This window comes from Schistocerca americana, chromosome 6 (genome assembly GCF_021461395.2).
Source record: "Schistocerca americana isolate TAMUIC-IGC-003095 chromosome 6, iqSchAmer2.1, whole genome shotgun sequence".
NCBI classification, from domain to species: domain Eukaryota; kingdom Metazoa; phylum Arthropoda; class Insecta; order Orthoptera; family Acrididae; genus Schistocerca; species Schistocerca americana.
Genome location: NC_060124.1, coordinates 334,469,086 through 334,485,677, shown reverse-complemented (window position 1 = coordinate 334,485,677; position 16,592 = coordinate 334,469,086). Strand labels below are relative to the sequence as shown.

Below are 16,592 nucleotides of genomic sequence, written 5' to 3'. Positions count from 1 at the left end.
TGGTGCATGGTATTTGAAGGCGTTGTGGGTTCCATAAAACTCAGCTGTATGGGCATCTGAATAGTCGGTTATGTGACTTGTGACTGGTAAACAAATTGTTGTGTTTGACTGCAAATCGTTGCCTAGCAATGCCATTCACAACAATGAAGGGTAAAAACTGTAGGAGAAAACAGAGATTCGTATACATTCAATAAATTACTGAGGACTTTGGGTGTGTTTCTCTGAGATGAAGAGGTTCATCTACATCTACATTTATACGCCGCAAGTCTCCCAACAGTGTGTGGAGGAGGGCACTTTACGTGCCACTGTCATTACCTCCCTTTCCTGTTCCAGTCGCGTATCGTTCTCGGGAAGAACGACTGCCGGAAAGCCTCCATGCGCGCTCGAATCTCTCTAATTTTACATTCGTGATATCTTCGGGAGGTATAAGTAGGTGGAAGCAATATATTCGATACCTCATCCAGAAACGCACCCTCTCGAAACCTGGACAGCAAGCTACACCGCGATGCAGAGCGCCTCTCTTGCAGAGTCTGCCACTTGAGTTTGCTAAACATCTCCGTAACGCTATCACGCTTACCAAATAACCCTGTGACGAAACGCGCCGCTCTTCTTTGGATCTTCTCTATCTCCTCTGTCAACCCGATCTGGTACGGATCCCACACTGATGAGCAATACTCATGTATAGGTCGAGCGAGTGTTTTGTAAGCCACCTCCTTTGTTGATGGACTACATTTTCTAAGGACTCTCCCAATGAATCTCAACCTGGCACCCGCCTTACCAACAATTAATTTTATATGATCATTCCACTTCAAGTCGTTCCGTACGCATACTCCCAGATGTCTTACAGAAGTAACTGCTACCAGTGTTTGTTCCGCTATCATATAATCATACAATAAAGGATCCTTCTTGGCATGGGAGGGAAAGTTACGGTAGGAAGCATCAGAATGATGAAAGAAATTAAAACTTTTTGACTATTCTTGTACTTAAAGGTAATCTAACATGGAATTTTGTAAATCGCAAAAAATTACAAGAGAATGATGCTTGTAGAACTCTCTTTTTGTATGCGTAGTGTACCCTGGATGCCATGGCAGCAGCTCCTCCAGCCAGGGCGTCTGTGGCGGCGGTAGAAGCGGCCAGCGACTTGGGCTACTTGCTGAAGCCGCTCCACTGGGCGGCCATCATGAGGCATCCGCGCAGCCCCGCCGGCTCCGATCTCCTCTTCCGACTGTGCACACTCGTTTTCGCGACCGTCTGCTTTACCTTCTTCTGCTCTCAGATAGTCGTGATGTGCCGCGAGGGCACCGCGGACCTGGACGTCTTCACGCTGACGCTCAGTGTGGCTGACACCACCGCCATCTGGCTCGTCCGCCTGCTACACATCGCTGTGCGCGAGCGCGACTTCCAAAGGCTGGCTCTTCAGGTCAGTATCGGAACAGAGTATTGCCAAATCCAGCCATTCTCAAATACTTTGGATACTGGACACGCGTTTGGGATAAGTTATCGTACTGCAAACCGTATTTAGGTTTTTCATGGTTTCCATATGTTGCTACATTGACTGTACAGAAAAAATACAGCAACATAATGGAGAGGAGCAAAAGTGATCCTTCACAGGTTGACAGTATATCTGACGTTATTTCTGTGATTAAAAATCAAGCAAATTTAAAAGAACTTGGTAGCATGAGCCCATTTATCAGTCTTACGTTGCATCCCCTCTGGCCTGGATGCATGCCCTTTACGGTTGGGAAGAGTGCCGTAAAGATGTTGTACTCTCTCCTGAGCAAGTTCGCCCACAACTGTTGTTACTTGTCGTTCATATCCTAGATATTGGCGTCTAAGCTGATCCCACACATTTTCTATCGGGAGCTGTTCAGTGTATCTTGTAAGTAGGCTGTTTAGGTTTTTATGTTGGTAACACCACGTAGCGCTCTGTATGAAAATCACTGACTGTGCTGTGCGCAGTCTGTGGCTGGTTTGCATTGTTGGAATATTCGCCATTGTAGTGTTGGTCAGTTGGCTGTTAACAGCGCGTAGCGTTGCGCAGTTGGAGGCGAGCCGCCAGCAGTGGTGGATGTAGGGGGAGAGATGGCGGAGTTTTGAGAGCGGGTGATCTGGACGTGTGTCCATCAGAGACAGTAAATTTGTAAGACTGGATGTCATTAACTGATATATATATTATGACTTTTGAACACTATTAAGGTAAATACATTGTTTGTTCTCTATCAAAATATTTCATTTGCTAACTATGCCTATCAGTGTTAGTGCCTTCAATAGTTAGAATATTTTATTCAGCTGGCAGTATTGGCGCACGCTGTATTGCAGTAGTTTGAGTAACAAAGATTTTTGTGAGGTAAGTGATTCATGAAAGGTATAGGTTATTGTTAGTCAGGCCTATTCTTTTGTAGGGATTGCGTTGCGCTAAAAAATATGGTGTGTCAGTTTAAGGGGACGTTTCATAATCTACCTGGCCGCAGTATCACCTCAATATCACCCAAACAATTCACAGAGTCACGTGTCAAGTGCGGACGAGCATTTTCTTGCTTGACAATGACACCACGATACTCTTGCATGAGAGATAAGACATAGTACAACTACAGACTAACAAAGCATGGTATTTGACAGAAAGAACACATAGAAAATGTTGTGGGGAAGGCTAACCAAAGGCTGTGTTTTATTGGCAGGACACTTAGAAAATGTAACAGACCTACTAAGGAGACTGCCCACACTACGCCTGTCCGTCCTCTTTTAGAATACTGCTGCGCGGTGTGGGATCCTTACCAGGTAGGACTGACGGAGTACATCGAAAAAGTTCAAAGAAAGGCTGCACGTTTTGTATTATAGCGAAATAAGGGAGAGAGTGTCACAGAAATGATACAGGATTTGGGATGGAAATCATTAAAAGAAAGGGGTTTTTCGTTGCGACGGAATCTTCTCACGAAATTCCAATCACCAACTTTCTCCTCCGAATGTGGAAATATTTTGTTAACACCGACCTACATAGGGCGGAACGACCACCACGATAAAATAAGGGAAATCAGAGCTCGTACGGAAAAATATAGGTGTTCATTCTTTCTGCGCGCTATACGAGATTGGAATAATAAAGAATTGTGAAGGTGGCTCGATGAACCCACTGACAGGCACTTAAATGTGATTTGCAGAGTATCCATGTAGATGTAGCTGTAGATGTAGAAAGCATCTTGCAGTATTATTAGTGCCAAAACTGGGTCATTGTGAACATAATGTGGTAAACCCGCGGACATTTGTTGAAACGCTCAAGAAAATGATAATAGGTCGATACGACGTAATGGTTAGTCTGGACATGGTGTCACTTTTTGAGAGAGAACCACTAGAAGAGACTCTGGATCTTTTGGACCAGCAGTTTCCTGCAAGATGTTTTGCCAGCAGCAGAAAAAGGTATACGGGAGTAGGATTCCTTATAAGTAGGAAGGTAGGGCAGAGAGGGTGTTACTGTGAACAGTTCAGTGATAGGGTTATTCTTACCAGAATTGACAGCAGACCAACACGGACAGCGATATTCAGATGTACATGCCGACGTCACAAGCTGAAAATGAAGAGAAAGAGAAAAGATATGAGGATATAGGAAGGGTAATACAATACGCAAAGGGGGAAACAAAAATCTAATAGTCATGGGGGGACTTGAATGCAGTTCTGGGGGAAGGAGCGGAAGAAAAGTTTATAGGAGAATACGCTTGGGACAGGGAATGAGAGAGGAGAAAGACTAATTGAGTTCCGTAATAAATTTCTGCCAGTAATAGAGAATACTCTGTTCAAGAATCACGGGAGGAGAAGGTATACTTGGAAAAGGCCGGATGATAAGCGGGAAGATTTCAGTTAGATTACATCATGATCAGACTCCAAAATCAGATTCTGCTTTGTAAGGCGTATCCAGGAGCAGATATAGGCTCAGATGATAATATAATAGTGGTGAAGAGTAGGCTGAAATTTAAGACATTAGTCAAGAAGAATCAATACGCAAAGAAGTGGGATACGGAAATACTAAGGAATGACGAGATACGCTTGAAGTTTTCTAACGCTGCAGATACAGCAATAAAGAATAGTCCAGTAGGCAGTACAGTTGAAGAGGAATGGGTGTATAAAAAACAAGCAGCAAGAGAAGCTGGAAAGGAAAACATAGGTACAAAGAAAGTAATGTCAAAGAAACCATGGGTAACAGAAGTAATACTTCAGCTGAGCCATGAAAGAAGGAACAACAAAAATGTTCAGGAAAATTCAGGAATACAGAAATACAAGTCGCTGAGGGATGAAATAAATAAGAAGTGCTGGGAAGCTAAGACGAAACAGCTGGATGAAGAATGTGAAGAAGTCCGAAATTAAATGATAGTTGGAAGGACGACTAAGCATAAAGGAAAGTCAAAAAAAAACCTCGGTGAAATTAAAAGCAAGGGTGTCAACACTAAAAGTACAACCGCAATTCCATTGTTAAATGCAGAGGATAGAGTGGATAGGTGCAAACAGTACATTGAAGGGCTTTATGAAGGGGAAGATTTGTCTTACGTGATAGAAAAAGAAACAGGAGTCGATTTAGAAGAGATATGGGATCCAGTATTAGAATTTAAGAGAGGATTGGACGATTTAAGATCAAATAAGGCCCAAGGGATAGATAACATTCCATCAGAATTTCTAAAATCATTGGGGGAAGTGGTAACAAAACGGCTATTCACGTTGGTGTGTATAATGTATGAGTCTGGCAATATACTGTCTGACTTTCGGAAAAATATCGTCCAGAGAATTCCGAAGACTACAAAAGCTGACAGGTGCGAGAATTAACCCCCACTCAACTTAACAGCTCAAGCATCAAAGTCACATACAAAAATAATATACAGAAGAATGGAAAAAAAATGGAAGATGTGTTAGATGACGAACATTTTGGCTTTAGGAAAGGTAAAGGCACCAGGGAGGCAATTCTAACGTTGGGGCTGATAATGAAAACAAACTAAAGAAAAATCAAGACACGTTCATAGGATTTGTCGACCGACTAAAAGCGTTCGACATTGTAAAATGGTACAAGATGCTCTAAATTCTGAGGAAAATAGAGGTAAGCTATAGGGAGAGGCGGGTACTGTACAATATGTACAAGAACTAAGAGGGAATAATAAGTGCGGACGACCAAGAACTAAATGCTCGGATTAAAAAGGATGTAAGACAAGGACGTCGCATTTCGCCTCTACTGTTTAATCTGTGCATCGAAGAAGTACTTACGGAAATAAAAGAAAGGTTCAGGAGTAGAATTAAAATTCAAGGTCAATGGGTATCAATGATACGATTCGCTGACGATATTGCTATCCCGAGTGAAAGCGAAGATGAATTACATGATCAGCTGAATGGAATGGACAATCTAATGAGTACAGAACATGGACTGAGAGTAAATCGAAGAAAGACGAAAGTAATGAGAAGTAGCAGAAATGAGAAGAGCGAAAAACTTAACATCAGAATTGATGATCACGAAGTAGATGAAGTTATGGAATTCTGCAACCTAGCCAGCAAAATAACCAATGACGAACGGAGCAAGGAGGACATCAAACTCAGTTTAGCACAAGAAAAAAGAGCATTCCTGGCCAAGAGAGGTTTACTAGTATCAAACATAGGCCTTGATTTGAGGAAGAAATTTCTGAGTTATACGTTTGGAGCACAGCATTGTATGGCAGTGAAACATGGACTGTGAGAAAACCGGAACAGAAGAGAACCGAGGCATTTGAGATGTAGTGTTACAGACGGATGTTGAAAATTAGGTGGACTGATACGGTAAGGAATGAGGAGGTTATGCGCAGAATTGAAGAGAAAAGGAATATGTGGTTCAAAAATGGTTCAAATGGCTGTAAGCACTATGGGACTTAAAATCTGAGGTCATCAGCCCCCATAGAACTACTTAAACCTAACTAACCTAAGGACATCACACACATCCATGCCCGAGGCTGGATTCGAACCCGCGACCGTAGGAGCAGCGCGATTCCGGACTGTAGCGCCAAGAACCGCTCGGCCACAGCGGCCGGCGGAATATGTGGAAAAACTGACAATGAGAAGGTAAAGGATGATAGGACATCTGTTAAGACATCAGGGACTGGCTTCCATGGTACTAGAGGGAGCTGTAGAGGGTAAAAACTGTAGAGGAAAGCAGAGATTGGAATACTTGCAGCAGGTTGCAAATGTTACTCAGAGATGAAGATGTTGGCACAGGAGAGAAAGTCGTGGCGGACCGCATCAAACCAGTCAGAAGACTGACGACCCAAAAAGAAAAAAAAAAAGGTGGGCGAGCTGATTGCACAAACAGTAGGCCTAAGAGGAATGTGTTCCTTATGTATCTTCCGCAGTCAATAAAGCCTGGGAGGTCTGGCAGCGCAAGATATTAATTTCTTCACTACTTCATATGGTAAACCAGATTCCTTTAATGGCTTCCCTGTCTTCCTGACTGTGGCCTGTGTCTCATATCGCGACTAAGCTTCCAGTATGCCTCATCTTCTACCTGAAATCGTCAGATTGATCCGTCATCTTCTAATGACAACGCACTTCTTGTACCACGACGAATATTATGAAATGAAGGAGGGCACAGCAATGGGCTCGCCACTGTCTCCTGAAGTCGCGAATTGCTTGTCGATAACATCTTCCTGATATGGCCTCTCGGTGAAAATACACTGCAGCAGTTAATGGGTCACATGAACGGTGTAAATCCCGACATTAAATCTACTACTGAGATGGAGAAGGATGGCAAGCTATCTTTCTTAGAGGTTTTAGTTGAGCAGAGAAGGGCAAGAGGAAGTGGGTTCTGAGATAGGGGAGAGAAAGGAGTGAGGAGAGTGGGAGGCATGGCTTGGCCATAACATATCTCCATCCAATTGAACATTATACGCTTATGCTAAAATTACAAAATGTGAACACTGCGTGAAATAAAATTAATGTAAATATCTAAAAAACATTAAACAATGGTATTTAGTGTCACTACCTAATTTTAGTAAAACTTGGTATACTTTGAAAGGAACCACAGTACAGCACACTTCAAGCTACTGCTGGGCAGCACACGTAGCGTGGCATCATAAGGCTCATAGCAACGAGTTCACGACGCGGTGGCGAGATGGGTTAGCTATACTCAGCGGCAAACTGCACCACATTGTGGTAATAGCTGGAGCGGGTAGGATGGTGCCACTACACCGGCGCAAGATTCTTGTTAGATACTTGACTAAAAGTGGGGTTTTTGTGCAAAACATCAGAACTATATAAATATTAGCAGATTTTGAGGAAGAGACATTTGCAGTCCAGCACAACCACCACCACCACCACCACCACCACCACCACTACTCTGGCCCAAGCGATATGACGAGACGACTGGGCATCATCATCGCAGCCGTTAATTTGAGACTAGGCTGGACTAGCTGCCTCCTGCATTGAGTCTCTTTGTAGGATTTGCCGCCACAGTGCTCATGCCCTACAGTCCAAGCCTACCACCTTCATAGACGTTGCCCCACCTGAGCCGCCTAAGTGAGGCGTCTGTCACTGCGAAATGCCGCTGCAACAAAACACGCAGAGATGCTGACTTCAAGGCCGTGACCAACTGTCAGGTCATCGGCCGTCGCTCTGCTTGACGTCAGCATGTAGGAGCGCTGGTGTTGTTCCTTCTCGCCAGGGCTGAAGCCGCCACCTGCGAGCCTTCACCGGCCTGAGTCGCTGGAGTGGGCGTATCTTTCTCACACTTCTAACAACATAATGTCTATCCGGAACAAGTAAAGCATTGTTTCTCAGTAATCAGTATACCCATTGGGCCCCACAATCCCATCACGATCACCATTTGCCCTACCAAGATGGTTCAAACGGCTCTAAGCACTATGGGACTTAACATAAGTCCCCTAGAACTTACAACTACTTAAACCTAACTAACCTAAGGACTTCACACAAGTCCATGCCCGAGGCAGGATTCGAACCTGCAACCGTAGCAGGCACGCGGTTCCGGACTGAAGTGCCTAGAACCGCTCGGTCACAGCGGCCGGCCCCTACTAAGAGCCACTGACACTCATCACAAAGCATAAAACTGTAAACGGTATAAAATAGTAAAAATATAGGTATGTTATTATTTGCAGTAACTAAACTTACAGGGAACAGGATGTAAGGCTGTAGTTAATGGTATTTGCTTGTGTTTGGTGGCCTGTGTGGCGTGCAGGTTCTGCAGTGTGCGCAGAAACCTGCCTGCACGTTGTCTTGTTGCTAGAATGGAATGTGAGATGCTATGCCACCGCCGTTTCTTCTTGATGAGTGGTGCTGTTGCTGACAGTATCGTTGTGTTGAGGTGGACGACTGAAAGAGACTTTCAAAGTTACCAAAAAATACACCCTTAATAAAATTGTTCTGAGGATCTAATATGTTCAAAATGGTTGAAATGGCTCTGAGCACTATGGCAGTTAACTTCTGAGGTCATCAGTCCCCTAGAACTTAGAACTACTTAAACCTAACTAACCTAAGGACATCACACAACACCCAGCCATCACGAGGCAGAGAAAATCCCTGACCCCGCCGGGAATCGAACCCGGGAACCCGGGCGTGCGAAGCGAGAACGCTACAGCACGATATTTAATATGTTTCCAGACTCCCGTAAACTGGGTGAAAATCTCTATTTCTTCCAACATTTTCATTAGGTGTCCCTTAGACTCATCACGTAGCGCTTTCAGGTGCTTATCAGGGGTTCCAAATTAACGCTCAGATGTTAAATGATATTCACGAAACGCTGTTTTATCACTGTGATTCGAACTGTGCTCTCTTAAAAATGCTGGTAATCGACAAAAATATGGAAACCCAGAAAAGACAACATATTACCATGCCTAATACAGGGTAGAGAATCCGTTGTCATTCAGAACGGATTCCAGTCGTCTGAAAATGAATAAATACTGGTCCTGTACTGTTTACAAAAGAATCTGGTACAATTCTTCCTACAAAATATTGTCAACTTCAGGTAACGGTGAGACCGGTAGATAACGATCACGCACACTTCTCTCCAGAGTAGACCCAAACGGTCCAGCCGGCCGGGGTGGCCGAGCGGTTCTAGGCGCTAGAGTCTGGAACCGCGTGACCGTTACGGTCGCAGGTTCGAATCCTGCCTCGGGCATGGATGTGTGTGATGTCCTTAGGTTAGTTAGGTTTAAGTAGTTGTAAGTTCTAGGGGACTGATGACTCAGAAGTTAAGTCCCATAGTGCTCAGAGCCATTTGAACCAAGCCAAACGGTCCAACAATACTGCGATGTGGGACTGTGGTGGCATGGGGACATGCAACAACTCACCTCGCGCATAAAAACCAGTTATGGTCGAACCGAACTGTATGAACAGGGGCGCTATCGCCTTGGAAAACAGCATCATCACTCTTGAGCTGTAAACTCGGGCAGAAGTTGGAAACAGTCTGGAATAAAACTCATCCGACAAAATTACTTTCTTCCGTTGCTCTATAGTGCAGGTTTCATAGTTTGGGCACCACGTTTTCATGTTACGGGCAATTTCCTTACTGGTGTGAGTTTCTGGAATTCCAGTTCGCCATGCAGTATGGAACACCCTTCGTGTTGTTTCGGTACTGACAGCGTTAGCAGTGCGACATTCAGTTCTGCAGTCGTTTTTGCACCTGTTATTCTCTTATTTTTCGTCACCATCCTCTTCAATGACCGCCTGTCAAGATCTCTCGACACACACCCTTCATCCGCACAGCGACTTAGCGGATGATGTTTTCCCGCTTGCTCTGTGTGTGGTACAAATCTTCGATACAATGTCTCTTGAGACACCAAACACTTCGGCTACATTGATTACGGAAATACTCACCATACGAGCGTCCACAATTTTACCACGTTTGAATTCACTTAACGCCGAGACAATGCATTCACAATTACGCAACACATTATTTCGGTCATGACTGACACTTGCTACGTATTGAAGACATCGGAAAGGTGATGTTCGTGGTCAAATACAACAAAGCAACCAGCAGCCTTGGATATCATCTGCATTTATGTTCAAGCACACATTTCTCGTTATATTTCTATGTTTTTGCCCAACTCCTGTATTTTCAGCATCTTGCCTGTTTGGTGAATAGGTATATGCAATATTTATTGCGATACTTCTCTACTTATTGTAAAGTAATGTATACACGCAAATTCAAATGTGTCTAAGCACTATCGGACTTAACATCTGAGGTCATCAGTCCCCTCGACTTAGAACTACTTAAACCTAACTAACTTAAGGACATCACACACATACATTCCCGAAGCAGAATGTATAAACTCAGTTTTTTACTTTGTTTTTAGACCTGAACACTATAAACTTTGAAAAAAAATAGTCAGTACAAGGGAAAGAAGTGTTCAGGCAACGAGGCAGAATCAATTTTCATAGCCCTGCCGTCCAATGAGTGCTAGTCTGACAGCACTGAAGTCGCAAGTGGCGGTGGTCTGGGTAAGTGAAGTCCATTAATCGGCGACTGGCTGGGAGCTGTCCTGGAAGTAACCGACCAGTAACAGTTCGGTGTTACTATAGTGTCCAAATTACTGCTGCAGAAGCAGTACGATGCGTCAGAGCCATACGTTGAACACGATGGTCTTCCCTCTCGGTAGTGCCAGATGGCCGCCCGGAGACCATTCTTCTTGCAACAGTACATTCCTGTCACCACCGCTGCCAGCGATCATGGCTACATTCCTGCCAAGTGTTTTTGCAACATCGCAGAAGGAACATCAGGCTTCTCGTAGTACACGACCTCGTTCAAACTCAGTAATTTGTTGATAATGGCGTTTCTGTCGCCCTAAAGGCATTCTTACCTAACACCAGCTCAACACGTCCAATCTCAAAAGTAACTAACGTTCACGACCGCTACATCGTGTATTTAAAACAAGCTTGTTTTTCATAGCGCCAAACGTATGCGACTGGCACGAAATTTGAATAGACATTATCTTTCAGATATAGAGACACGCCTATCAACCTTCGTTTACGTCGCACATCTCCTTGGTTTTGCGATTTTATTTTCCACCATTGTATATCAGAAGTGGGCACTAACTTTATCTAAGTGAATCGAAGAGGTATGTAATTAATTCGAAGACAGATGCACTGTTTGGAAACTAACACTTTACATCAATGAAGAAATATTTTTATTTCACTAATGAAGAAACTTATTTTTATTCTATAACATCAATGAACATCATTTCATTATACAACAGGAAGTACGAAGTCACTTCTGTGATGTGCCTTTTAGCGTGTTCAGTTTTGCTGTGGGTTGATTGTAATTAGGCTGATAACTGGTGAAGCTAGTTCGCTGAAGTTTATTTAAATGTTCATAATTTAGTTCACATCCTTAGCTTTAGAGCTGAGTACAGTGAGTCACACAGATAAATGTACCAAAAACCTGAGCTCAGTCTCGTGACATATTATTTTGTTACTGAGTGTTTTTCTTCTGGAGACCTCTTTCAAATTCAGCAGTTGAACAACCTCTTCCTTTGAGTTATTTCAGTCCCTCGTCCTGCCGAAGTTCCAATAATTCTAACACTACAGTTGCTGAATCCTTTATAGCTAAAACGAGACAGACATCCCCACATCAACAGTAAACTGATTCTCCAGGGCTGCAAATAAAAGATTTGAAGTGACAATGTATTTTGGTGTCTGAGCTGATGTAATTGATAATTTGTAGAACTACTTGAGTATGAGAATAATGAAAATATTTAAATGCTGAATGATGTTTGTGGAAATGTGGGCAGGTGTGAAATCATATTGTGCATGTCGGCATCTGAAAGCCTCACAAGCACATTTTTTTATTACCTGGTATAGACAGTGCACAGCCGGCAGCAATACTGGCAATACACCCGTTCGGCAAAAACGTTTTTATTACAGTACAATCCACCCGTTATTTACCATTACAATCTGGAGAAATACCATGTAGTGCAATCAGGTATAAGTACACTTACACCAATCTTTGGATACATATAGTTCCTTACAAGCAAGGATTTGGGTCTAAAATAAAAACAAATCTTCTTTATAAACAATCTTCTTTGTAAACTCACTACATGTTTAAGGAACTGAATATAATTGGGGAGAAACCAAATTTATGGCTCAACATGACTAAAAGAAGAGATCGGTTGATACGTCACATCCTCAGGCACTAAGAAACGAATCGATGTAGTAGTGGAAGGAAGTGAGGAGGGTGAAAACTCTAGAGGGGGATGAAGATCTGAATACAGTAAGCTGTTGATGTAAGATGTAGAAGTTAACCCAGACATGGAGAGGCTTGCATGACACAAACTAGCGTGGGGAGCTTCGTCAAATCATTCTTCCTGTACTACAACACTGTGTAGGGTTCCTTCGGTTTTGCAATGTTAAAAACCAATTGCCGAATCAGTTTTCTTTGTAATCTTGCACATTATTCTGATCTTTAATTCTTTCACTCAGTGACGTGAATTTAGTTTTCCTTAAATGGGAGCCAATAGGAAAGTGGAACTATCCTTATTCATATCTTGATGTCATACCAGATTACTGTGCTTGAAATGTCATTGTGTCTCCTGACACAAAAGGCACATGTGTATATCGCGACTCTCTTCTGAAGCAGAATCCTCTTCTCACTCTGCATTAGAGCCCACACAGAAGCATACCGACAATCCTTCTTTCCATGAACAATACGAGACTGGAATAGAAGGGAGAACCGATAGAAGTACTCAGGGTACCCTCCGCCACACACCGCCAGGTGGCTTGCGGAGTATGGACGTAGATGTAGATGTAGTTCATCCTGTTATTCGTATTTGTGCTTCTCAGACTGTTTACAAGCATTATGACACCAGCAATAATTACACTTTTACATAGCCGATGTTACTGCATGACAAACAACAAGTATATTACTGTGAGAGTGACTGATTAACTGATTGCCAACAGCTGTGCACAGCTTTATCAATACGAGAACCACGGACATAGTATTGATAAGTGGAGAAGAGTGGCATTAGACTGAGGCAGGAGCCGTATTTTACCGAGGCAGGAGCCGCATTCGACTGAGGCTCGTGATCTGCCTTGTAGTCATTACTGTTAAGCCTGGTCTCAATACCGTTCTTGTTGTGTTTCAAACAAACTGTCACCAGTTTCGGCTAAAAAGCCTTAGAGTAATTAGTGTACAAAAGCTCTGGCAGGCAGTGGTTGACGCCGTACGCTGCTGCCGGCAGGTGGGCCAGGACTTCGCAGAGTTCCTGAGTGCGGACGACGTCCCTGTGTTGCTGGCGCAGGGCCGCACCGTGCGCCGCTTCACGCTGACCTACATCTCGCTCGGAGTGGCCTTCTCAGCTTGCTGGCTGGTCTCCCCCGTCAGCCCCGACGGCCTGCCCTTCATCCTGGCTCTGCCCTACGACGTGTCGACGACCTTGGGCTACACTGTCACGTGGGTCTACTGCACGGTGGATACCGTGCACGTCGTGGTGATGACCATGGTGTTCGACTCCTTCAACATCAGCCTCATCGCTCAGCTACGTATGCAACTTTCGCTGCTCAACAGGAAAATTGTCAGTCTCGGCAAAGAGAACTCCTCACGACCCTTGGATACATTACAAAGTACTGACTACCGGGACCTTTATTACCAACTAGAGAAGTGCGTCCTACACCATCAAGCAATAATCAAGTAAGTCTATAAGCAAGCTGCGTGCATGTTTTGATCGTTTATTCGTGTGTGTACAGGGTGATTCAAAAATCCTATCATAGGCTTTTAGGACCTGTAGAAGGGATTTAGGAGGTGAAGCTTTCATAAGGAAGCCACGTCCCGATGTACCATTTGGATGTAAAATCATATTGAGAACCTGATCGCTTTCAAATCTCCCAATTTACAGTACGCACGGAGTAGAGGCATTGAGCTCTGATCTGTGTGTTGGTGGAGCACGTAGCAAGAGATATGTTTCGAATGCTTGTCTTCGACTTCTCTTCTACGTGACGAAGGACGTCCTCTTGAAAGTCGAGAGTGCAGCGTGTCCATGGAGACCACAAAATGGCTTTGAGCACTGTGGGACTCAACATCTTAGGTCATAAGTCCCCTAGAACTTAGAACTACTTAAACCTAACTAACCTAAGGACATCACACACTCCCATGCCCGAGGCAGGATTCGAACCTGCGACCGTAGCAGTCCCGCGGTTCCGGACTGCAGCGCCAGAACCGCACGGCCACCGCGGCCGGCGGAGGACCACAACCAACCCTCCTAGTATCGAGCGTCTCAGTATCTAGTCGGACAAAGTTGTTACGTGGAGTACTAACTACAGCTGGTACCGACGACGGAGCCCTTCTCTCACCTTGCGTGCATACTGTGAAGTCATACGATCTTCAAACTTATTTCATATCCAAAACGTGAATTTCCAGACATGGGTTCCTTATCAGACTTCAGCTACTGAGTCCCCTCTACAACTCCTACAACCCTGTAATACGAATTTTGAATCACTCTCCATAAGGGAAAAGATGAGATATATTGAACATATGCTTATAGTAACAAATAATCAGTGTTAAATCTCGATGAAGTGTGCCTTTTTCGCATATTATTACGCTTTCGCTTTGCTTTCGGTTGTAGGCTCATTACAAAGAAAAGATGAAATCAAGGACATACATTGCTTACTCGATCCTATGTAATAACAGTTACCTTCTTTTCCGAAATTCCCGGTCGCCATCTTGTTTTCTCTTAATGATGTGGTCCCAGTATGCAATGCCACGCATTTAACCGCTGACTTCATTTCCGATTGCACAGGGGCGATGGCTATAAGAGAACTTCTACATTTAAATAATTCAGTGCGAAATCACAAAAACTATCTCCATAATTCTTCTATATTCAAATAAGTTATCAACTTACGACAACTGATAATTGATAAAGCTTTTCAGACAACATATTCGTACGTGATGCTTCATCAGAAACATAAGTTGGTACTTAAACGACATATCCAGGCATGGAGTCTATACAAAAACACTGATTTTTCTTTTGTGCTTGACCATTGTCGCCAGGCCCCTTTCTTCTTTGGAGTCCACCGCTACCCCAAAGCACGACTGCAAAGTGCAAGCGACCCCTCACTGGTCAGTCCAAATTACGCATCCGCCAACGCCTTCTGCACTGTGCCCCCGCATCTTTCTTTCTCGTATCCGCAAATAAATTCCAACCATCAAGGCACAATAGATGCTCTGTACTCTACTACTAATTAAAGTCACTTATTTCACAAGCACATATTCCATCGCTCTAGTGAAAGGAAAGTGAGACGCGTTGCTACGTTTTATAGCAAAGTGTACGACTACAACAGATAGGTTAGAGTAGAAGAAAGAAATTGGAATATATCCTACGAACAACTTAGGGCTATTGCTGTTGCCCTAAGATAAACAGGTTAGCAAAGGAGAAGAATTCGCGGCGAACATCATCGGACCAGTCAATACGGACTCGTAAATTACAGACCAATGTCCTTAAAGTTGATACGATGCAGAATTCTTGAGCACGTTCTGCGTTTGACTATAATAAATTTGCTTGCGAGAGAAAAGCTTCTATCCACAATTAACACTGATTTAGAAAACAACCCTCGTGTATAAGTAAGCTTACCCCTTCCTCGCACGATAATTTGCGAAATATGGATGAAGGCAACAGAAAATTCCAAATTCATGGATTTCCGGAGAGCGTTTGATAATTTCAACTCTGCAGAGCGTTCACGAAGCTCCGAGCACACGAAATAGGCTCTCAGCTATATGAATTTCTTTTATAGTAATAGAAACCAATACGTGGTCCTGAAGAGCGGGTGTTCATCGCAGGCAAGGGTATCGTTAGAATTCTCCGAGGGAAGTGTGTTCTCTACACACATAAACGATCTGACAGGTAGGGGGAACAGAAATCTGCGACTGTGAAACTCTCCCTTTGTATGCAAAGAATGACAGTGCTGGAGAAACTCTTACGTTATTTGATTTACAAACAGCTGAGCAAAACTGAACGTACTCAGACAGTTCTCTCTTTACTTATTCTCATCATCACTAAACTGACACACAATATTTTTAGGGCAACGCAATCTGACTTTCAACAGTCCCTGAAAAAGAATGACCTTGACTAACAATAACTTACACCTTTCATGAATCACTTACCTCACAAAAATCTTCGTTACTCGAACTACTGCAATACAGCGAGCGCCAATACTGCCAGCTAAGTAAAAGATTCTAACTACTGAAGGCACTAACTACTGATAGGCATAGTTAGCAAATGAAAGATTTTGATAGAGAACAAACAATATATTTACCTTAATAGTGATCAAAAGTCATTTTATATATATATATATATATATATATATATATATATATATATCAGTTCACGACATCCAGTCTTACGAATTTTCTTTTTCTGACGGACGCACGTCCAGATCGTCTGCTCACAGTAACCTCTCAAACCTCTAACATCTCTCTCCCCACATCCACCACTGCTGGCGGCTCACCTCCAACTGCCCAACGCTACGCGCTGCTCACATCCAACTGCTCAACACTGCACTAGCGAATAATCCAACAATGAGTCCAACCAGCCACAGACTGCATACAGCGAAGTCAACGATTTTCATACAGAGCACTATGAGGCGTTACAAAAATAAAA

The 16,592-nt window shown here is 43.4% G+C and overlaps 1 protein-coding gene across 1 annotated transcript in view; it reads left to right on the top strand.

Annotated features, from left to right (window-relative positions):
- The first annotated feature begins 1,084 nt into the window (after window positions 1–1,084).
- The window catches only part of LOC124620123 (odorant receptor 43a-like), a 39,504-nt gene continuing 23,996 nt past the window's right edge, over window positions 1,085–16,592 (top strand). Inside the window, exons 1-2 of the mRNA XM_047146793.1 lie at window positions 1,085–1,420; window positions 13,182–13,630. Of these exons, the coding sequence (XP_047002749.1) occupies window positions 1,085–1,420; window positions 13,182–13,630 (785 nt within the window). The remainder of the gene's footprint in view (window positions 1,421–13,181; window positions 13,631–16,592) is intronic.